The following is a 22,487-nucleotide window of genomic DNA, read 5'->3' as shown; positions in this document are numbered from 1 at the left end:
CGTGGGGCTGTGGGGACCAGCCGCGCCAGCCCAGGGGCCCACCCCACATGCTGGCGGGAGAGCATTGTGGCCAGGCCGGGCGCAAAGGAGGCTCGGTGTCACAAGTCACCGTGTCCCTCCTCAACCTCAATGACGACCCAGGTCCTGGTTTCTGTCGAGGCAGGAGAGCAGCTCAGGTCACACCAGGGGTGCTCACTGCTGCGTCCCTAGCCAGCCGCGCACTCCCAGCCCCGGCGCCTGAGAAAGCAGAGTACGTGCTGCTCAGACTTGCCCGTGGAGGCAGGAACGTGTGGTACTCGGGAGATCCACTCAGTCACTGTCGCGTCTGTTCCAGGCGGGTTTTGATAGGGAGACAGGGCGGCACAGTGGGCATTTGTTTCCAGCAGTTACCCTATGGTCTCTCGTCATGGCGCTGTATCTGCCTACCTCTGGCAAGCGTGGCGGTGTCTGCTCTGTGTGCTTCATGCTGCGTGGGTGTGTGTGAGTTTAGAACACTGCTCAGAGGTTACCTGGCGGCGGGCAGGGGGCTGACTGTCTCCGCGGCAGGTTGGGCTGACGCAAGGGAGGCAGTGCCGGTGCGGGCAAGGGCTCCGTCTCTCCCCACCACCCCTGACCGTGGGTGTGGATGGAGCTTTCCTGACCTTGACAGCTCACTGTTTTTCGGAATTAGCATAGACCGTGTTTATGGAAGTCTTCGAAGCACCGAACTCGACTGTCACTGAGCATAGGCAAAGGCTTCCCCAAGCTGAGAGCATGCATGGTCTCTGCTTTTATTTTTGAGGTCTTTTTCTAAAAGAGTCAAAATTAAAACAAAGAAGTAAAGTGAACTAAATCACACAGAGAAGGACAGGTGTGTGTGTGACAGGTGGAATCTCAACAACAAAACAAATGAACAAGTAAGAGAAGCGTTGGAACGAACATGGGAGTGGTGGCTGAGCAGGGCTGAGAGAGCTCCAGCTGTGAGGTGGGTCGCAGGAAGGAACATGCGCCCGGGAGTACTGTCTGTGGTACTGTGACCACGGTGTGTGGGGACAGACGGGGACACCCCTGGCGGCACTGTCGGAAGTTCTGAAATATGGAATCACCGTGGTTATGCCTAATAGCAAGAGGGCATGGTTGGTCAAGTATCCTTCAACTAATAATGGTCAGCGTCACCATTCAGAACGGGTGCTATGGGCCTCGGGTGGATGCTGTGTAGGGAAGGTGGCTCCCTGTGTTGCAGGTAGGAGTCTGTGTCCCTTGATACAGATGCTTCTCTATATTTATTGAGACAGGCATGTGGTTTTTCCTCTTTAACTTTGCAGCCTTGCAGGTTACACAAGCTTTCTCTTGAAAAATCAAAACAAATTTTGAAAAGGATTTTAGAAATAAATGAATATTTTCTGCTATGCGCAGCCCATGCAGGCTGTGGTTTCCATAAGGTTTCAGTAATGAAAAGTTTATTTGGTTTTGTAGATCAACTTTCCTGATAAATCCTTTGGCCCAAGATACTCAGCATTTAAAACCCAGACAGGCTCAGGAACATATCAGCAATAGTAGAACACGCAGGCTCCGCGAATATTGCCTGGAGACAAAGGCCTTCTATTGTTTTATCATCCTGGGAAACAGAGAGCTTATCTAAAAGACAACCTCTTGCCAGTCCTGTCCTAACTACCTAATGAAGTATGCCCCAAGTTAGAAGGCCTTCATCTCCCCTTGCTCACTGTGTCTCAGACACATGGACCCTCCTGTGTGTGTCTGTGTGTTTAAAAGATTTTATTTATTATTTATATGTCAGAGAGAGAGCGTGCAGGAGCAGAGGGAGAATTAGACACTGTACTGAGCCAGGAGCCCGATGCGGGACTTGATCCCAGGACCCTGGGACTGAGCCAGCCAGGTGTCCCCCTCCTGTGTGTGTGTTTTTTTTTTTTAAAGATTATTTATTTATTTATTTGACAGAGAGAAATCACAAGTAGATGGAGAGGCAGGCAGGCAGAGAGAGAGAGAAGGAAGCAGGCTCCCCGCTGAGCAGAGCCCGATGCGGGAATCCATCCTAGGACCCTGAGATCATGACCTGAGCCGAAGGCAGCGGCTTAACCCACTGAGCCACCCAGGCGTCCCCTCCTCCTGTGTGATTTTAAGGACACTCGTGTTCTCCTGGCTTTTGCACTTACTCTCCCTCTGCCTAAAGCTGTCTTCTCCCAGATCTGCTCGATAAGGCCACCTTGCCATGTGGCCCTGCATCATAAACATTATCTCCTCAGGGTGCCTGTCCCATGCACCCAGATTCCAGGGGCCCCTGGTAGGTCCCTGTGACCTCAGCACCTGTTCCTCCTCATGCGAGCAGCAATCACTGCATGTTAGTCTCTACCTCGCAGATTTACTAACTTGTTAGCGGCCTTCTCCATGCAGCGAGGGTAGGATTCCTAACTCTCCGTGCCCAGCGCTTGCAGCTGGGTGCTCAGCGAGTCACCAGTGGACAGATGGATGGTTGGATGGATGAATACCGGGTGTTATAAATGCAGGGGTAAACAAAACCCAACACCATCCTTTACAGCGAGGCTTCCAGCACCTTTCCTGTGTGGATATGAATGCTGTGTCTCCAGGGTCGATTACGTAGTTATGTTCCTGGAAACACTTTTTAGGGAGAATGGGTGTCAGAGTTGGCACTTGAAGGAATCAGGTTCATGTTCACATATAACTGGCATTTAAAAAGGCCAGTAAATATTGGTCGTGGTATGTATTCTTAGAACTTTGCCTTTTCTGCTCCTTAGGACTCTGCTCTATGCTAACTAATGTCATTGAATAATTTGTTCTTAGGTATAACTGTGTAATATCACCTTAATATCCCCTCTTTGACTTGTTTCTATTAAATCCCCTATTACACGAGCAGGACTCAGATGCAGCGATGCAGTGGTCTGGGGAGAAAGGATGTCTCAAAGTGGAAGCTTTGCACCCTCTCAGCTGTATCCCCAAAGTGCCCGTTTGTGTCTGTCTGTGTCGGGTTTGATCACATCCCCACTCCTGCCAGAGTCAGATACCGATGGAGCTTTATCTGTCATCCTTGGTAATGGCATTTTTGGAGCGGCTTTTAAACATTCTTCCGGCTGACGGGATGCACTCATACTGTAGGAAATTTCTCTTATTTCTGTTTGAAACTTCAGAACTGATGAAGATTATATGTATTTGTTTTGGGGCACTAAAGATCCTGGCTTCTCTGTTTCCATAGACATGAAGTGCATAGTCACGTCCGGCTAAGGATGGCCTGGCTGGGCCAGGCTCGTCTTCCTATCTCCCCTCCTCTGGTGGGGGGCTCAGGCGCCAGACGCCAAGGGTAGGATCATAGCTCAGCTTTGGGGGGCCGACTTCTGTGAAGCTACTGCTGGTCTGTTTTGTTCTGTCCTTTATCTGGGCCACAGCCCTCCTGGCCTCCTGGCCATAGCTCCGGTGCCTGCTCCCAGCTCCCTGGTCAGTGCGAGTCTCTGTTCCATAGCAGCCAGTCCCCATGGTGACTCCATCATGAGCAGAACTTGGGAGGCCGTAGTGCCCTGGGATCCTTGGGCCATGTGCCCCGTGGTGGCCCCCAGCTCCTGGCTGTGGACAGAGGCATCTGGTCAGGAGTTCAGGGCACTCTGTGTGAGTGACTGCTGCTTCTGCACAGCCAGTGACCACACACTCACGGGCCGCAGTGTCCCTTCTGTCCACTGGCTTTACTCACTGACGCTGGCTGCCTGCTAAGGACCTGGGTCAGCTCCCGGAGAAGTCGGAAGCCAGTCAGGGGAACGGTGGCTTTGTCGCGTAAATCAGCAACATGGGGTTAGTTGGCAGCTGGGGTTTTACAGAGGGGCGCCTGGATAAAGGTGTTTTTATTTGCTCTGAGTAATGCCTGCGTTAGCACTACTGAGAAACGTGATTTCCCGTTTCCATTAAGAAGGCAGCAGTGGTGCCAAGTTGTCACTTGCCTTGTGACTCCAGTCAGGATCATTCTGGCATTGACTTTGGGGGAATTTGTCTATTCTGGTAGAAAAATTTTTGGTTAAACGTGAGAGGTTGGAAACCCCTTTCCACAGTTTGAAACTCAAAAATAAGAGGTCGAACTAGAACCACAACAGTTTTCCATCAAGGACGCTTCCTGCTGAAATTTGCAGACAGAGGGTTGATGGGGTTGTCCCGGGGCTCCATGGCCGCACTTCCTCGACATTTCTTTGCCAGCCACGTGTGGAGTCCCGGAGTTCCAAGGGCATGTGGGAGAATGCAGGGGTGCAGTCCCTGCTCTCCAGCTAATCTGGAGATGAAGGCAGATGCCACGCCCAAGCTTTGACTTTGACCCCGCGAAGAGGTCATCCTGTTTTCTAGAGTCTGTTGTCAGATTCTTCATTGGTCCCTGTAAACCCAGCCCCAACCCTACATCAAAACTCCTGGGATGTGCTTTTTAAACCCACCTGTGTTCCCGGCCATGGGCTGCTTGGGTCCCTTCCCTCCGCAGCCTCAGGACTCCTGGGCTCAGGCCTCAGAGCCAGCAGTTCATGGTCAAGTCTCCCACCATTCCAACCATATGGCTGATTCAGAAGGCTTTCGGGAGTGGCTGAGAAACCCAGTCTTACAGCATTGAGATACTCTTGGAGAAAGTTTCTGTGATTGTCGAAATGCTGTGCTTGGATTTTGCTTCATTTTTAAAACTTGCGAAGCTTGGAGCGCAACCCCTCTGTACGCCTCCGGGGATGGCTGCACAAGGTTATGTGGGGACACACGCGGAATTGGGAGGAGACCATGTTCGAAGTGGAGGGTTATAATTTATCCACTGTATTTTATCTCTCAATCACGTTCTGTGTGGACTTCCTGTTCCTGCGCCCCTGATGCTGGGCTACAGACCCTTTCCGAGTCTGTATTCTGCTCCCACCTGCTTCCAAGAAGCAGGTCACCTACCTGTGGGGGGCTGTGTGGTGTTGGTGGTTGCATGTGCTTCCATGTTATTACCCGCGTGGAGCAGATCCGGTAGGAGGGAGGTGCCGGCCGGTGTGGCCCCAGCTTGTCCCCACTGTTCTGCAAGGCCTTTTTTTTTCTTCTGCCCCAAGGCAGAGGCCGTAGGCTGGGTGGGACCACTTAGCAGGTCATTGTGAGCCCCTAGCTCTGTCCTTCCTCTCTTAGTTCCAAAATCGCCTGAGGCTCCACTGTGAGGTGTGAAGGGTTCCAGGCTGGAGGTGAAGCTCCTTTCATGGCTGGATTGGGACATCTTGTCCTCAGTCCCCTCCAGACCAGGGGCTAGCAGTCCGTGTGCGAGGGCGTTTTATCACAGGGAAGCCTGAGGCCAGGTCCGAAAAGAAGAGCTTTGTGCCAAGCTGGGAAGCACAACAGGCTGAAATTTAAAAAAATAACGTGTCCATTTTACACCTTTGCAGATTGCCGTATCCCTCAAATCGACGATGCTGAGATTCATAACAGGAGATACAGACACGGAGACAAGCTGATCGTCACCTGTCACGAGGGATTCAAGATCCGCTACCCTGATCTGTACAACATGGTTTCTCTGTGCCGTGATGACGGGACGTGGGACAACCTGCCGCTCTGTCAAGGTAGGGGCGCGGGCTGGGAACACGTGTGTGTCTCTCCACTGGGACGTGGAGGGAAGCAGGGCCCACCGGCTCTGGCCTTGGCATCCGCACACCCTCCCTGCGGTCCCCAACAGCCCCTCGTGCCCACCGTGAGAGCCCAGACCAGAAGAGCCCTTGTTCTTGAGCATGTTGACTTCTCCTTCACACCGAGAACCAAAAGTCTTTTAAGAAATAGGCATTTTGTAACCAGGCTGTGAGCACGATGATGAACTATGGCATTTTTAATGAAAACAGCAGAACGTTTATACTTATTTCAGTGGTGGTGAGGGTAGATTAAAGACGCATCTTTACAGAGGCTATTTTTTCTTAACGTTATCCATTTTTATAATGCATGAGGAGCAGAAAAATAATCAAATTCAGATTTTATCCAAACTACCCAGTAAATAAGAATCCTCTTGCCTTTTTAACATTTGCCTGGGCCAACACGGAGGACCCTGTTTGTGAAAATAAGTCCTTCCGTGCACATTAATTCTGATTTTATTTTCTTGACATGTGACTTGAAAGCCAGTGCATAATTCATTCTTCGGGGAGGAGGCTTGTTTGCGCCGGAGCCTTGGCGTGTTCCGGTTGAGACGAATGCTAGCGCTGGGCTCTAGGTCATGGCTGGCAGGCTCTGATATTACTCTGCGTGCCCCGGGGTCGGAAATGAATTATTTCCTTCTGTGAGGGCTTAAGAGTCCTACATGGCCCTTTGCAGAAACAGAGGCTCTGGATCGGGAGGACCAAGGGCGGCCAGGCCACCCCTTTGTGAGCTTCTCTGCTCAAACTCCCTGTGCCACGTAGCCTGCACAGATGACATTTCCAGGGATACATGTGCTCTGGGGGCACTTCTCGGGAGGCTGTGGAGAGTTGTCACCGTGATCTGAGGTTGGGCTGAATATTCACGTGAACATTACCAACGACTGGTCCCTTTCCTTCCCGGGGCCAAGAACGCTCCCTCGGATGCCAGCCCCCTCTGCCTTCATGAATCCTGCATCCCCCACTGTCCCCTGTTCTCCTGCCCTTTCTAGAGATTTCTCCCTCTTAGGTCTTGCAAATTCCGTGCACCTATTTACGAGTTCTTTTGGTCTCTATTATTTCTTAAGAAATGCCCGAGGGTGGCATCCTCATCAGGGGCTCAGGTGTGGCCTCCTGCTCTGCTCTGTCCACCACCCTGCGCTTGCATCTCAGAGCGTCGCCCAGAGCCGGCTGGCTGCTCTCGGAAGGTGCCCTTCCCCGGATAGCACCGTCACCCACACCACCCTCCCTCAGGGCATGTCCCCTGCTCTGTGCCCTGAACTCATCTCCATGCAGAGGCAGGTAGGGGCCTGGCTGCCCAAGCAGTGACTGCCCAACATGGCATGGGCGTGAGGGGTCTGGCGGCATTAGATGGCCTGACACCTCGGAGCGCCACGGGGAGCATGACTGGCCCTTAGCATGACGTCTCGTCCTGTGGCTTTTCTTTGCACTTCCAGATCCGAGGGAGAGAGCCTGACAAGCCGGCTCGCCATTGCCTGGAAGTGTAAATAGAGGTTGCACCAAGCTATTGTGTCAAAGCCTGGTGTCTGCTGCCATGCTTGGGATGGGCTGTCCCCAGCCAAGGAGCATGTCTCTCTTTCCCTGGTTTACTACTGCAGTTACAACCCCTTCTGGCTTCTTTTGGGGCAGGCAAGCAGGCGGGCATGTTCCAAGGCCATGTTTTCCTTGGGAACTTTGTGTTTTGGAGAGCAGTGTCCAGATGCACCTGCTGTTCACTGTGGGTCTGTCCGTTTTATATTCAGGGGACTCCAGCTTCTCTGTGGGAGTGGCCAGGAATGACACTCCTTCTTGGGAGGAGCCGCAGGCACTGTCCCTTGTGCCAGCTCATTTGAACAGCACTTAGGGACTCTGATACGGTCAGTTGTTCATGTTGACGTGCTTGTCTTACTTTTCTCAGTCACGGATTCTGTTTATTCCTGAGTCCCAATCTCCCCCTCCTCCCCGACACTTCACTTTTCCTGTGAACACAGTTCATGTTCAGCTCAACGGGTAAATCCTTCCAGGCCGTGGAGAAAGGATGTGGCCACGTGTCTCAGATGTGGCCTGTGTGGTAGTAGGCCCGTGGATCTCTGTGGCACGGGACACTGTCAGCCCCAAAGGGAGCATTTCCCTAAGTTCTGCATGCCAGGGCTGCCCTGGCCTCTCTGGTCTCACGCCGAAACATCGATCCCACGTACCAGCTCACTGACCAGGGCAGTCGGCGGAGCATGAAGCCGTTCGAGGCTCAGAATGTCAAAGCAAGCCAGCTCGGGAGCAGAGCTCAGACACCTGCTGCCATGGGCATGCTGTGATCCGTGCTCGGCGACTGGAAGGGAGAGTCGGGATTTCCATTATACATTATTTACTTCACACACAATTAGTTCTCCGTGGGAAGAGCCCCAGCTCTGCAGAGTCATTATTTCCTCTAGTGAGACCACTGACCCCGACAGGAAATGCCAGGATCGCAGTGGGGGCCACACAGAACGGGATTCTGTGCCCCTGGGAATGTTCCCCAGGCACAGGTTTCAACACGGAAAAGCAGCTTCCGTTTGGCAGAAGCAGAAGTGTGGGAACACAGACAGCATGGAGAATTCTGGGTGTGCGTGGGGGCTTGCGACACCCAGCCCCATGCCTGCCGTGCATGTCCTTGGGCTCTGCGCAGACCCTGACCAGGAGCTCCTTGGGAGGGGGCCCAGTGGGGTGTATTCTGAGACACCCTTTTTCGGGGTAGTTCTCAAGGCTGAGAACCATGTCAAGTGCACCTAAAATGCAAATTGATCTTCACGTAGCATCACACGGGGTCCGCAGGCCCCTGCCTCACAGTCCAAGCAGGGGAAGGGTGTTTTTGCTGCCACCTCCTTAGACCCCCCAGGTGTCCCCATTGTTGAAACAGTTGGGGTGTATGTTTGCTGCACAGCACCTCAGTGCTTCTCACCCCCAGGAGCATGTTAGCATCACCTGGGGAGATTTAAAAAATTCGGGGTGCCCTGGCTGTGCATAGACCTAGGGCTCGCAGCCAGGATTGTGTTGCTTAAAGGTTCCCGGATGATTCTGAGGTGTGTCTGGGGCTCCCTGATCCCAGCTGTACCCCCCTCACTTCCTCCCTCTTCCCCTGGGCCTCTCTGTGTGGTTTGCAAGCATGACGCCAAATTCTGCGACATGAATCGAACAGGAAAGTGGTTACGGGCGTCTGGCTGAAGAGCCCTTGGTGGCGGGCAGGGGGCCAGGGTTTTGCGGGTCTCGTTGGTGCAGAGGGGACCAAGTGCGACCGTCCCTCCTCTTTTCCTCGCCACAGGCTGCCTGAGACCTCTTGCCTCTTCCAATGGCTACGCGAACATCTCCGAGTTGCAGACCTCCTTCCCCGTGGGGATGTCATCTCCTACCACTGCTGCCCTGGGTACAAGTTGGAGGGGGCCGAGCACCTCGAGTGCCTACACAGCCTCATCTGGTCGACCAGCCCACGCCGGTTCCTTGCTCTGGAAAGTAATGTGTCCACTCTTCAGGAGGGTGACTCACAGTTACAGCGGGTGCTCCTGCGGGAGGTGATGAGCTGGGAATCCTGGTCAGCGCAACTCCCCTTCCTTTGAGTGCACACGGCCCTGAGCTGGGCCATGAGGCTGGTCATCCCCCAAGAGGCAGGACCTACAGCTAGTCGTAAAACGGGCTTCCCCCGTCTGAGGCTGAAGGGCATGAAAGAGAGGCGCTTCAGGCATCAGAGGTTAAACCGTAAAATATTGCCAAGTTAAGTGAAATGTCCTAAAAAATTAATTTTCTCTGCACGAAATGAAAACAGACTGTATTATGGCGTCATTCATTTTCTCCTTGCTTTATTGTGTTGTCCGTGCTTCTCCCTGTTCCTGTGCATTTTATGGCTGGGCTTGAGCCGTGGCTGGCACACGCTGGGAAGCCTGGAGCTGAGGGCTCCTTTCTTCCTGTTCTCCTCGAATGTGTGTCATTTCCCTGAGCAGTGGTTCGCAGTAGTGAGGGGACAGGGCATCCAGGGACAGCAGCAGGTCGGGGTCTGAGGGGTTTCCTGCTAGCGAAGGTGGGCATACTGGTTCAGCTCTCAGTTTCATGTGGGTCTTGAAATTATGACTGACGCACACACACTGATTTGCATGTGGGCCTCTGAGCACAGCGTGCAGGACGGGTCTACGAGGGGGAAGAGGAAAACAAAAGCAGGCTCCAGTTAGGAGGCCCCTGGAGCTTTTCCTGGAAACAAGACACGACCACATGACGTTCTTTCAAGGGTGTGCATGCAGCAGGGAAGACGCCGCTGGACCATGGGTTGTGTGGAGTGCTGACAGCCAAAAGAGGCCAGGGGGGCGTCCTAAAGCAGTGCTGGGGGAAGGGCAAGTGGGGGCCCCTGGGACAGCAGCAGGCATGCTCTCGTGAGTCCGGCCCCCACCCGTCCCAGGTCCCTGGGGTTGGGCCTCCAGTGCATGTGTCAGGTAAGACACGGTATGCCTGGTAAAAGCTGAATTTCAGATAAATGACAAATCATTTCTTAATTTGAGCGTACTCTCAATATTGCATGGGACTTAACTCATTTGTTAAATTCTCAATTCAAATATAACTGAGCACCCAGTACTTTCACCTGTTAACTCTGGGGACCCTCACCTGCAGGGATGCGGTGTCCCCCATGTCCAGAAGTGCAGGCAGGTAGAGGTGAGCCTGGGCCATAAGGAAAGGGGCTCCTCTGGGCCTGGGGGTGTCTCGTTGCTCAGAAAGCCAGAACTAGATTGGGTGGACGGTGTCATGATTACGATTCTATCAGTCCAAGATGCCTGTTTCAAGATTTTGACAAGTTTTGTTTAAATGTTTTTCAATCGGTTACCTTCCGATAAGCTTCATTTTGAAGCTTTGAGAGCTGTTTCTGTGGAGTCTGGAGGATCTGCAGGGAGCAAATGAAACAGACCCTAGTGTTAGTAGCTGGTAGCTAAGGTTGGAACATAGAACTGGAGTGTAGCCTCGTCCTCCGCCAGCAAGGGCTATGGCCAGAGTGACCGCTGCCACAAAGGCCACAGTGGCCTTTCCTCTGAGGTTTTGGTGTGCGAGTGTGCGCATGCATGGCTGCGTGCATGTGTGTGTGTGTACACATGCACATGTACACATGTATGTACACCATGTGTATGTGTTTAATAATCCTCGCATGTCTGCTCTCCCTGTAAAGTATCTGGTGGAAGCACTCGTGGGATCTTGAACTGCTAACTGGGCAAAGATGCCAAAACTGTGATTCAGAACCAAGAGGCACAGCGCCGACTGAAGGATTTTTGTGTTTCGAGACTTGATAGAAACGGGGCCAGGTTGAACGATGGTTCGGGGTACCAGGCAAGGATTCATGGAAGATTATCCAGATGCATCAGATGTTGCTGTTTCCTCAGCCTTACTGGAATCATATGCGGTCTTTGAAAGGAGGAGTCATGCTGTCACGGGGCACCCGTTGTCATCCCCAGGGACTCTGCCCCTTGCCCTCTGTCATCTGGTTCCCCCTTCAGTTTCCCATCTTTCTTAGCACACAGTCTGATTTTTCTTGATGTCCCAGGGAAATCCACTGCATGGTGCTGGGAAGCATGGAGCCTTCAGGGGCTTTTAAATGTAGGGGTGATCTGCCCCCTGAGCGCCTGGGTCTGGTTGGCTGTGCCAGGAAAGTGGTTCCCTCCCGTTTTGGGGCTCCCCGGGACCCACCAGTGCGTCGGCTGTGGTCCCCACCCCAAGCCTTCTCCACACCCACCAACAGCCAGGAGATGGGGTCCCCAAGTGGGTCGGGAGGCAGCGTGCAATGTTGAGCAAGAGCGTGGACTGACGTCTGACTGGTTGGGCTCACATCGTAGGTTCCCACACGATGGCTTTGCCGTGGGGTGCATCACTTAGCTCTGTCAGCCCTGTTCCCTCACCTGTCACATGGGGCAGATGGTCATCGCTCCTCCTGACACCGTGAGAATCCAGCATGGACATCACACATTTAGGGAGGCTTGTGGCACATGCTGGGTGTTCCCTCCAGGGCCACTGTTATCATTCTTCTTGGAATTCTGTGCAGAGGCACATTAAGTAAATAAGTGAGAACCTGGGCGTGGCCATGTGAGCCCAGTACCCACACTTCTGTGCACACTCGGGATCGTCCAGGGTGTTCTGGTGCTCGCGTGGAAGGTGAATCCCACGTGTCAGGAGGAGGTGCTCAGCAGCACCAGTGATGCCATTGGTTCTGAGAGCTTAGCATGTGGCCAGAGGGTTGATGTGGCAAGCCACTTAGCGCCTTGTGAGGCAGGCGCTGGTTTTGACGCACTTCACAGATGGGCCAGCCTGGGCTTGTAAAGTTCCAGAAACTCAGCAAGTGACATAGCTGGGAAACGGGTGCACTGGGACCTCGACATGGGTCCCTGTCCTGTCAGAGCTCGCGCGTGTTATCGTCAGGGTACGTCTCCTAACTAGCTTGTTCTGATCACTTTGCAGCCTCGTGGGCAAGCAGTGTGATGTTTTTATAACCTTTTCTTGCAGAGTCAAACAATTTGGAAGCACTAACACGTAGGAAGGGGTTCATCTTTCTAGACTGGCTGCTGACCCTGTGGAGCTCTCCACCTCAGGGGATGTGTGGCGGACAAGAGCCGCTCACTGCACCCCTGGCACCCCATGTCCCCATCATGGTGCAGAGCCTGGCCAGGCTTGTGTCTCCTCTCACAGGCCCGGATGGACACCTCAAGGGTGACATGACGTGTCCGGACGCTCCATCTCTTTGGCTATGGCGGCTCTTTCTGCCATGTGGGGCCTCCTGTCCTCCATGGGCCGCGGGGCATCTTCTGAGATCAGGCCTCTCTGGCACTGGCATCAGGCAGCCCCACACACATGTCAGCAAGCCCAGAACGGATGCCTCGCTTTGTGACGGAGTTTATGCTTTGAAAGGAAAAGCTCTGGCGGCTTCTTCAAAGGTACGGGTTGTGTTTTCTGATGTCTGTGCGCTTGTACTGAGAGTAGACGCCTCTGGAGCCTGTGTTCCCTGCAGCTGAGCTGGGGGCAGTGGATAAAGCAACAGAAATCATGAGGTCTTGAACCAGGTTGTTGGTCTATCCTTCAAAAATAGATGTGTGCGTATAAATGTACTTGGCCAGAGCCCCACGCGTCCCCGTGTGCCAGCCTGGCTCACTGCGGCCTCGGGAGTTGTCATCCCTGTGCAACGTCCATTCTGCCTTCATCCCTTTCTGTCTCTTTCACACACACACACACACACACACACACACACACACACACACACACACTATGGAGTATTATGCCTCCATCAGAAAGAATGAATACCCAACTTTTTATCAACATGGATGGGACTGGAGGAGATTATGCTGAATAAATTAGTCAAGCAGAGAGAGTCAGTTATCATGGTTTCACTTACTTGTGGAGCATAAGAATAACAGAGAGTACATTGGGAGAAGGGGAGGAGAATGGAATGGATTTGGGGGAAATTGGAGAGGGAGGCAAACCATGAGAGACTGTGGACTCTGAGAAACAAACTAAAGGTTTTGGAGGGGAGGAGGTTGGGGGTTGAGTGAGCCTGGTGGTGGGTATTAAGGAGGGCATATATTGCATGGAGCACTGGGTGTGGTGCATAAACAATGAATCTTGGAACACTGAAAGAATTAAATTAAATTAAAAAAAAAAAGAGTGTGTGTTTCTGTGTCAAGGTCATGCTGCCCTGATTATGATGGCTTTGCAATTTATCTTGAACTCTGGGACTGTGATGCCTTCAGCTTTGTTCTTCTTTGTCAATATTGCTTTAGCTATTTGGGGTATTTTGTGGTTCCATACAAAGTTCAGGATACTTCAATCTAGTTCTGTCAAAAGTACTATTGGTATTTTGATAGGGATTGCACTGAATCTCTAGATGGCTTTGGGTAGTATCCACATTTTAATATTAATTCTTCCAATCTGTGAGTATGGTTTATCATTCCATTTATGTGTAAGTAGTGGTAACTTCTTAAAAAAACATGCTGGATAGCAACTGTATCAGGATTCTCCAAATGAAAAGAGTCAAGGGATTGGCTTATGGGATGTGGGGTTGGCACATGAAAATCCATAGGATAGGCCATCATTCTGGAGACTCAGGTGGGGTTTGATGCTGTGGTCATGACCCACAGAATTCTTTCCTCTTTGAGAAACCTCAGTTTTTGCTCTTAAGTCCCTTTGGCTGATTGGATGAAGCCCATCTCCATTATTGAGAACAATCTCTTTCATTTCAAGTCAACTTATTGTTGTTATTAACCACATCTACCAAACAACTTCACAGCACCACCTGGATTGTGCCTGAATAAATAGGTGGGTCCTAGACCCCAACTAAGCTGACACATAAAACTAACCATCATATAGCCAGTGAGGAAAAATGATATTTCAAGTTACTGACTAAAATCAGCATTAATTAATAAATTAGCATGAATAAAATCAATGAAGTTTGAAGAGCTACCTTTCTCACAATTTGAAGTTCTGAAGAAGCACTCCACCATCAACATATTCTTGGGCCCTCTCAGCGAAACTAAATTTTCCCCAAGACAACCAAAGACCATCATGAAATAGTTATCTTGGGACATGTTTTCTGCCAAAATTCAGTCAATTCCAAATAAGATTTTTGTGTCAACCTCTTCTCCCTGGTTTATGCAGCTGCTTGAGCAAGTAAAGAGGACAGAGTACATGTCTCAGGAAAGTAACATCCGCCTCCTTTTGGGTGATTTGTTGCAGGGTCCTTTGCATTCTTTTTCTCGGGATCAATATCACCCAATTAAACTCGTGTTGACAGAAGCATGTTTCTCTGTCCTTGTCTCTGGTGTCAATGAGGCTATACAAGGAAATGTTTTTCCCTGAAAGACATTCACCTTTTCCCCCTCTTTTGCCTCAAAAGCTGACTCCTATGTTTGCTAGCACTTGGCATTGCTGTAAAAATGCCCTGAGAATAAAATTGATATGGTTGGCTTCATTTAGCTGTAGGGATAAGAAATAACTACATGGTGTGGTTGGAGGTGCTGAAGTTTGGCAAAGGTTAGAAACCTTCACAGGGATAATTGAAGGGCATCCTCATCAAGATCCCTATGAAGATGAAAAAGACCCAAACAACTTCTGGCTGGCTGCTCATCCAGGCAAAGACGGAAAGGTGGGAGACTGTGGCTGCCAAAGACCTTCCCTGATCATGGCAGATTTCCTGAATTTTCACTCTATGGATGAAAGGTTAGGTGACTCCATTATTAGACAGAAAAAATAGAAAAACTGACTTTAACTTAACTGCTTTACACACCACAAAGTGTCAGAATGTCAAGAATCAGAAAACCATTTGAATTTACTTTATTGATTCAAAAGATGTTTTGTTATATAATTAATTAAATTAGGCACTTTGGACTAAGCGAGAACCTAGCACCTGCTCGATATGGAAGTCAGTTAGATCCATTGAATGTCTAGGGTGCCTGAGTGGCTCAGTGTTAAGCCTCTGCCTTTAACTCAGGTCGGGATCTTAGGGTTCTCGAGGCCTGCATCAGGCTCTCTCTCAGTGGGGAGCCTGATTCCCCCCTCCCCCGCCCTTTGCCTGTCTCTATGCCTACTTGTGATTTTTCTCTGTTAAATAAATAAATAAAATCTTCTTAAAAAATTTAATGCAATCCCTAACAGAATTCCATCAGCAGTTTTCACAGAGCTGCTCGAAACAGTCCTAAAACTTCTATGGAACACAAAGACATTTTGTGTTTCTTTTTTTTCTTTTTTTTTATTAACATTTTTTAACTTATTTATTTGACAGAGAGAGAGAGGGATGACAAGTAGGCAGAGAGGCAGGCAGAGAGACAGAGGGGAAAGCAGGCTCCCTGCTTCCGAGCAGAGAGCCTGATGCAGGACTTGATCCCAGGACCCTGAGATCATGACCTGATCTGAAGGCAGAGGCTTAACCCTCTGAGCCACTCAGGCGTCCCAGACATTTTGTGTTTCTATGGAACACAAAATTTCTATGGACACAAAGAGGCGGGACCACAGCAGCAGCCCTTCCTCCCCACGCTGCTGGAAGTGCAGGGGTGTCCACACCCGCTAGGGGCATCAGAGGGCCGGCCCGGAAGTGCCTTAAGTATCCAGGCCAGCCGGCCGCAAGGGATGGGCGCAGCCGGAAGTGCGGGCAGGACGCCGGAAGTGCCGGAAATACGCCGGCAACGTCCGCAGGCGCTCACAGGGAGCGTGGCAAGCTGCGGAGCAGGATGTCCCTGAGGCGCCCGGCCGGCCTGCGCCCAGCCGCCTGCTCCCCCAGGCCGGCTGCCAAGGCGCTGAGAGAGCTGGGCTAAGGACACCCCACGCCTTCCAGCTCAGCCCGTTGAATCACCCCGTGACTCTTTTTCGAGCCCCGCGTTGGTGGGTGTCACGGGCGGCTGCGCACTTCGCCTCCATTGGCGTGGCTGAGGCGGCAGAGCTGGGCTTAGGTCCTGCGGCCTGCGGGATGGACTTGCTCCAGAGTCTGCAGAGCCCACGCCCCCGAGGCCGCGAGAGACGGGAAATGCGTGCGCCCGGTATGCTGACGGCTCTGCGCGGTGCTCCCTGATTCTGAGGAACTGCCGTCCAAGGTGGGTGTGCGCCGGACCTTCCACTGCTCTCACTGGTGTCCAGCTGCATCTCCAGCCCCCATTCAGCCCGGTATCCCGTGGGGTGCGACAGCTGCGTGGGCAACAGGGGCCAAGGACGCCCCCTCTCCACCACTGGGGGAGCTGAGGGAGGGCAGCCCCCGGGGGCTGGGGCTCGGGGTGGGCTGCGTCCAAGCTGGTCCTCTCTCTTTGGGACGCTTCGGGGATTCTCGGGGACTCTGCTGGCAGCACCCTGGCATGGGTGGGTGGTCCTTCCTTCCCAGGTGCCCCTCAGCCCTGGGTTCTTGCTGCGTACTCTGCAGACTCTGATGGGATCCACCGCCACCCATCCCAGAGCTGGCCTCTGTCCAGCAGACGTTCCTGCTTACCCTTTGGTGGTCCCGGGAGGCTTGTGTGCTGTCAGTGGGGTGCACGTGCTGCAGCCGACGTGGTCAAGGCTCGCTCAGTCCATGTCAGTCTGGAAGGCTGCCTTGGGCTTATGACCAGGGAGGTTTCCTCTCTTTCCCTGGGGGAAGGAGAGGGAAGGCACCACAGAACTCCGGACAGCCCCAATGAGTCTGCAGCAGGGGAGGGGTTCCTCCACATGCCCCCTCTGTCTCCCTTTATCCCAGGCACCACCTCAGCTGCTGGAGGCACTGGGCCAGTGGGACACGGGGGGCAGGGGGTTGTGTTTGGATCCAGGAGTCACCAAGGGCTTTGTCCGTGTCCAGTGCCAGTCTGTGGTTGCTGCGCCTAGCATCTTCACTTACCATGCCAGGATCCCACTGACTCTTGACCCAACTGCACTCTGTGTGTTCTAGAAACATTGTAACGGTTTCTCCTGAGCAGTGTTGTGCACTGGGACCAAGGGCAGCCCTGGCATTGGGCCTCTGCAGGGAATGTTAGGTTCCTTTTCCAGGGTGGTCTCCAGGCCGGCTGGCTCTCCTGAGCTCTGGAAGCACAGAGGGACGGAGTCTTTTCTGGCCTCGTGGCTGGTCGGCGGGTCAATAGGCTCCTTAGTGGTTTGGCAGCCAAGATCTGAGACCATGGGATTAAGAGATACTGTTGAATCGAGAATTTTTACTTCTGACTCTTCCTTCCCTTTGGCTTTGGATGCCTGTGTCACTGGCAAGAAGGACACTGGTTTAGTCTTCAACCCTGTCCTGCCTTCGGCCAATGCAGCCCTGAAGGGCCCGAGATTTTCCTCACTGTAGCCCGCCGGATTCAAGCAGGGCTTTGAGCTGCTGTGGGTGAGGAACTGAGGTGGTCTTGCCAGCCTCTGCCTGCCTCCCGTTGCATGGTTCCTCCTAACCAAAGGAACTTAGTAAGTGCTTACTGTGTGTAAGTCCTGCTTTAGGAGCTCAGACGAGACATGGGGGAGAGGACCTGGCGTCAGGTGTGGGCAGTCCACAGACCTGTGGCTTAAAAGACAGCACTTCATGTTCTTGCAGTTCTGGAGGCTGGACATCAGAGGTCAGGGGCCAGCGAGGTCCATGCAGATGGCCGCCTTCTTGCTGGGGCCCCAAGTGGCCATTCCTGCCGTGTGTGGTGGGTAGAGGGAGTGGGGAGAGGGAGCTCCCCGGAGTCCCTTCTCACGAGGACACCAGCCATAGTGGCTCAGGGCTCCACCCTCATGACCTCTGTTAATCTGAGTCCCCTCCTCCAGTCGCTCAGGGGGATTTGGGTTTCAACATATGAGTCTGGGGGTAAGGGGGGACAGAAGTCAGCCCTTGGCAGGTACCTGAGACAGACCAGTGTGAATTTTGATGAAGGGGTACTGTGAGGCCTCAGAGCTCAGGGGAGAGCAGAGAAGGCTTCCAGGAGGAGGTGATCCCAGAGCGGAGCTCTGAAGGAAGAGTGGCATGTGTGCAAATGTGCGTGTGTGTGTGTGTGAGAGAGAAGGGGGGTGTTAACAATCTGCTGTTTTCCAATTCGTGTGTTTTCTTAAGTCATTCCCTGAACGTTCCCCGTGGTTTGCTCTACACAGAACTTGGAGACACTGATGTGGGGCCCGGGGATGATCCGGAAGCTCACATGTGCAGTTTCCCAAATTACAGGCTGTAATGTTTGCTCTAACCTCATCAGCCAACTGCTAGACACTCCCAGTATTTGATTACAGCTGCTGGCCCCTAAAACAATCAATTGCAAGTGGGTCCCCGGGCCACCAAGTAGGCCACGTCTGGCTTAGGTCAGGTAAACATTGAATTACTGCTGGAGTGGGCCTGCGGAGTAGTGATGGGTTAATACCTACAGTAGTATGAAGTTGGCTCGGATTGCATTTTAAGTCGCTTTGCATCTATCTCTCCCGGGGCGGTTTCTCCTCTCCCAGTCGGACCTTTACTTTGTTCCTCCCCTCCTCCTTCCAACATTCCCAGTTGAAGCGCACAGGGCTTCTGACCTACCTGTGGGTCCGGGTGTGGTGGCTGGGCCTGAGCTCTTCAGGGGCCTCCTCCAGGCCGATGGGGTGGGCGGTGGCCAGGCCAGCTGAGGTCGGGCTCCCCACAGTCACCCGTCTACTCACTGCCTCCTGGGAGCCCTCTGTCTCCACCCACATTCTAGCTTCCAGATGTGGGTGGCCCCACTCCGGCGCAGGGGTGTGTGCAGACTGGTGTGAGGAGCCTCACATGCATTCGTTACCCGAAAAGAGTCCAGAACATCCCAGGCTCAGGGCCAACTGCTCAGGGCCCTTGCTCAGGCAAGGGAGGACACGGTGGCCAGGGGCTTGGGAAACTGTTTCTCATACTTAGGGTTTCCTTGTTTTTGAAGTTTTGGACTTAAATGCCTGGGCTTGGGACCAGAATGTGCTGGGGACCTTTGGGTGGAGGGGCCGGGCTCACCGGGATGGGCAGGTGCCTTTGGAGTCGCCCCGCGGTTAAACCTCTCGCTCCCCTGGCTGTGGCACAAGCCGCAATTTAGAAAGACTGCTGTCCAGCCGTTTCACTCTAAATAGTAAAACAATAAGTAAGCCTCGAAGAGGCAGCGATCATTTGCTGAGCAAGAATATTCTGAGTCGTTCTGATGTGCGAGGCTCTGGGCCAGCCAGGGTGGGAGTCAGAGATGAACAACAGGCAGGACCCAAGGCCTGCGTTGTCTGGAAAGTCACATGTGGGAAATAGTCATCTTTATTTCTCCCCCCGTGAAAATGGGCGTAGAGTGAGAAATACTCCAATAAATGGCAAAAATGATGCTTCTGTCTTAGTTATCTCTGTAATTCAGCACGTCGTTAGGACACATTGAAGTATTATGGGCTTTCTAAGTGTGATTATCTGCTATTGTTATAAACGGATAGCTTTGTGGCATAGGAGAAACCGTGTTTTTGTTTTTGTTTCCCATGATGGCTATTAGCAACATAGTAAATGTCTTGGTCGTTCAAACCCGTGGCCTACCCAGCGTGGGCCCTGGACACGCACCCATGCTGCAGGGACCTCGGAGGGCGGATTAATCATCGCTCAGCAGGTGGACTGGGGGTCTCCCAGCAGGCTGGCAGTGGAGCCAGGATGGTGACCCTGATTTCCTCTCCCTGAGGTCTTCCCTGTGATGTCACTTGCCTTCCTGCAGATAGGTGGGGGCTGTAACGGTGGCCACCTCCCAGGGGTTCTCTGGCTTAGACGAGGTCACATGTGGAAAAGCACTTACAGCGGTGTCTGGGCCAGCATGCGAGCTCCGCGGCTGCGAGCCATCCGTACCTCCTGTGCATCTCATTCTCCACAAATCCTCTTCAGCCTGCCTTGGGCAGGTGCTTTCCCTCACATCTTGGGTTTTAGACTTTGTGCATTCACGAGCAACTCTGTCCTCTCTTAAATTTCCCTTGGACACATTCATGGTTGGGGGGTACTCGGATAAGCTGGTACTTTCTTGCATACTTTACTATGCAGCTGTTCTTGACCCCGTGGAGGATCTGTCTGCCCCATGTGTCCTCATCTGTCCCTGTGCTAGGTCTGTCCCCTGGGGCCTGAGGTTCCAGCCCCCGGAGGAAGGGTTGTGGGGCATTGGCAGTCAGCTGTCCACAGCTGGCATGGCAGGTCCCTTTCTGAGGGTGTGGGGAATGTGGTTGGTGGCGCTACCAGGGTTTCCCAACACACGGGGTGATGGGTCCCGAGGCCTGAGTGAAGAAATGACAGCTCCCAGTGAACACGGTTCCCGAGCCAGACCTGTTCACGCTGAGACCAGGGAGCAGGTGTCGTGGGGAACCCGTCATGTTGGGAAAGTCATGGTCCCGAGCACAGTCCATGGGGTTTCACTCTCCTGACCATGGATAAGTCATTAAAGCCAATACCAAGGCTGAACTGTGATGAAGCAATTGCTGATTTCTGGGAGAAAATGAATGAACTCTGCACACACTACACCAGCAGAGCCGTGGTCTTGCCATGCTTCTGACCTTGCACATAAGAACCGAGAGTTTGAAACCTGTCCTCACCCTGTACTTTTAGGAGAATACCTTAGCACAAGTGTCCAGCTCTGCCTTGGGATACCCCTCTGCGAAGAGTTATCACAGTATTGGGAAGAGCATTCCCATGAGAATCACCAAGGACTCACTGTGCACCAGGCACCGTCACCGGCTTTCCCTGGGACCTCGAGCTGGGATTCCATCCCCCGGGGGTTGGGACGCAGTTTGACGGGAGGTAATTCTGTCTCCTGCCGCAGTGATGGGGAAGTTCTGTGTTGAGTGCAGGCAGCACCGTGGGGTCCAGGAGTAGAAACACGGGTGGAGGGCAGGGGACAAAGGCAGCGCTGTCCCTGGGCAAAGTGTGAGGCTTGGTGCTGCTTGGGGGGGCCTCACTCTGGCCTGAACTGCGAGTGTGTTTTGGAGACATGTAGGTAAGAGACACGAAGCATTGCCAGGATGGTGAGCATGACGATGGTGACATGGTGGCCATAGGCCAGCGTGTAGTGGTTGGCTGCTTTATGCATGGTTTACGTGCTTTCCACATATTAATTCGTACTCAGGTACTGTGTTCATCTCCATTTTCAGACCTCAAACTGCAGTATTGGGATACAGGCGGGCTAGGGTGGTGGGGCTGGGGTCCCATCCTGGCCCGTGGCCCCACGGCCTCCCTGCTGGGGCACTCAGCCCCAGAGCCTTTGAGGGAGGTTAAGCCCAAAACCCCAGAGGAAGGAAATGACGAACGAGAAGCATAATACCCTGAACACCGTTTCCTTCCCAAGAACTCCTCGGGAAGCCCTCGGCGAGCCCTTGCGGGACCCTGGAAGGAGCAGCATGTTTGAGCCATGCTTTGTAGCATATCTGTCCTCAGGTGTTGGACGCTGTCTGAGACACAGCGGTTGCCGTGACTGGGATTGGCGTCCAGAGGGCAGACACTAGGGGTGCCGCTGACCCCGGCCCATGCACCGGGTGGAACCACGCGGAGGCGCACAGCCCAGCTCAGCCCTGGGCCCGAGGCTGGGAAGAGCTGCTCTGGAAAATGGTCTGGCTGTGTTGGACACCGGTGGCTGGGGCGGAGGGGACAGGAAGCCAAAAAGATGCCATGAAGCAAGGGAGGAGCGGTAGTCGGAGTTCTCGTGACGAGCGTCCGTATGTGGAATGGAAAGTCGGGGAGAAGAGTTCCTATTAGGAAGATGGTGAATTTGGTCCCAAGACATCTGTGTTCGACAGGTAGAACAGCCCAGCAGGTGTATGAGAATGAGGACAAAGGGACAGGTGGGGAGACACATTGGTGCTGTGAAGGCAGATTTCTAGTCCTCTTCTGGGAAGCAGTAATTGTGATCAGTGTTTGTGGCCCAGAGAGAAGACTAAAGACCGGGAATTCACCAATGGCTCCCTGGGCCGAGGTGGGACTCAGGGAGAGCCTGTAGCCCATCTCCAAATCCCAGCTGCACAGCTCATGACCTGTGAGCTCATTGCTCAGGGGACCCTGGCATTCTTGGGGGGCTTGACGGGAACCCCGCTCCCTGCCCAGGGTTCCCTGGATTTTTGGGGGGATTGATGGGAACCCCGCTCACTGCTCTGGGGGGCTGGGGAGGTTGGTCTTGGCTGGGGGCTAGCAGCCCCCCACTGGTGGATGCAGCCACAGCTCTGCTATTTTTAAGCGTCTGCCTTGCTCCGGTGGAGGCTGCCGGCGCCTGATGCTGAATCACGATCCAGCTTGCTAAGTGCGGCGGAGCCCATGGCCTGCCAAGTACCGGACAGGCATCTGGCTCTGCGTGGCGGGTTCCGGAGGTAGCCGGGGTTGGGGAGGGCGACACGACCCTGTGACGGGGGCCAGGCAGGCCCAGTGCGGCTGTGGTTCTTGTACGCACCCCTGGGTGTATAGACTGACAGCAGCATCTCTGCGAGTTACCGGATTGTGGCTGGCTGTGAGATGAGGACTGTGTG

At 53.2% G+C, this 22,487-nt stretch overlaps 1 protein-coding gene across 1 annotated transcript in view; it reads left to right on the top strand.

Moving 5' to 3' along the window:
• Window positions 1–406: 406 nt before the first annotated feature.
• LOC309849954 (uncharacterized protein) overlaps window positions 407–22,487 on the top strand; it is a gene marked incomplete at its 5' end in the record, with an annotated part of 35,904 nt that continues 13,823 nt past the window's right edge. Inside the window, 3 exons of the mRNA XM_082703048.1 lie at window positions 407–470; window positions 5,379–5,552; window positions 8,884–9,071. Of these exons, the coding sequence (XP_082559174.1) occupies window positions 407–470; window positions 5,379–5,552; window positions 8,884–9,071 (426 nt within the window). The remainder of the gene's footprint in view (window positions 471–5,378; window positions 5,553–8,883; window positions 9,072–22,487) is intronic.

Source organism: Mustela nivalis (genome assembly GCF_964662115.1).
Source record: "Mustela nivalis genome assembly, chromosome: 16".
NCBI lineage: Eukaryota > Metazoa > Chordata > Mammalia > Carnivora > Mustelidae > Mustela > Mustela nivalis.
Note: the sequence above shows the minus strand (reverse complement) of the source record. Positions and strands in the feature narration are given on the sequence as shown.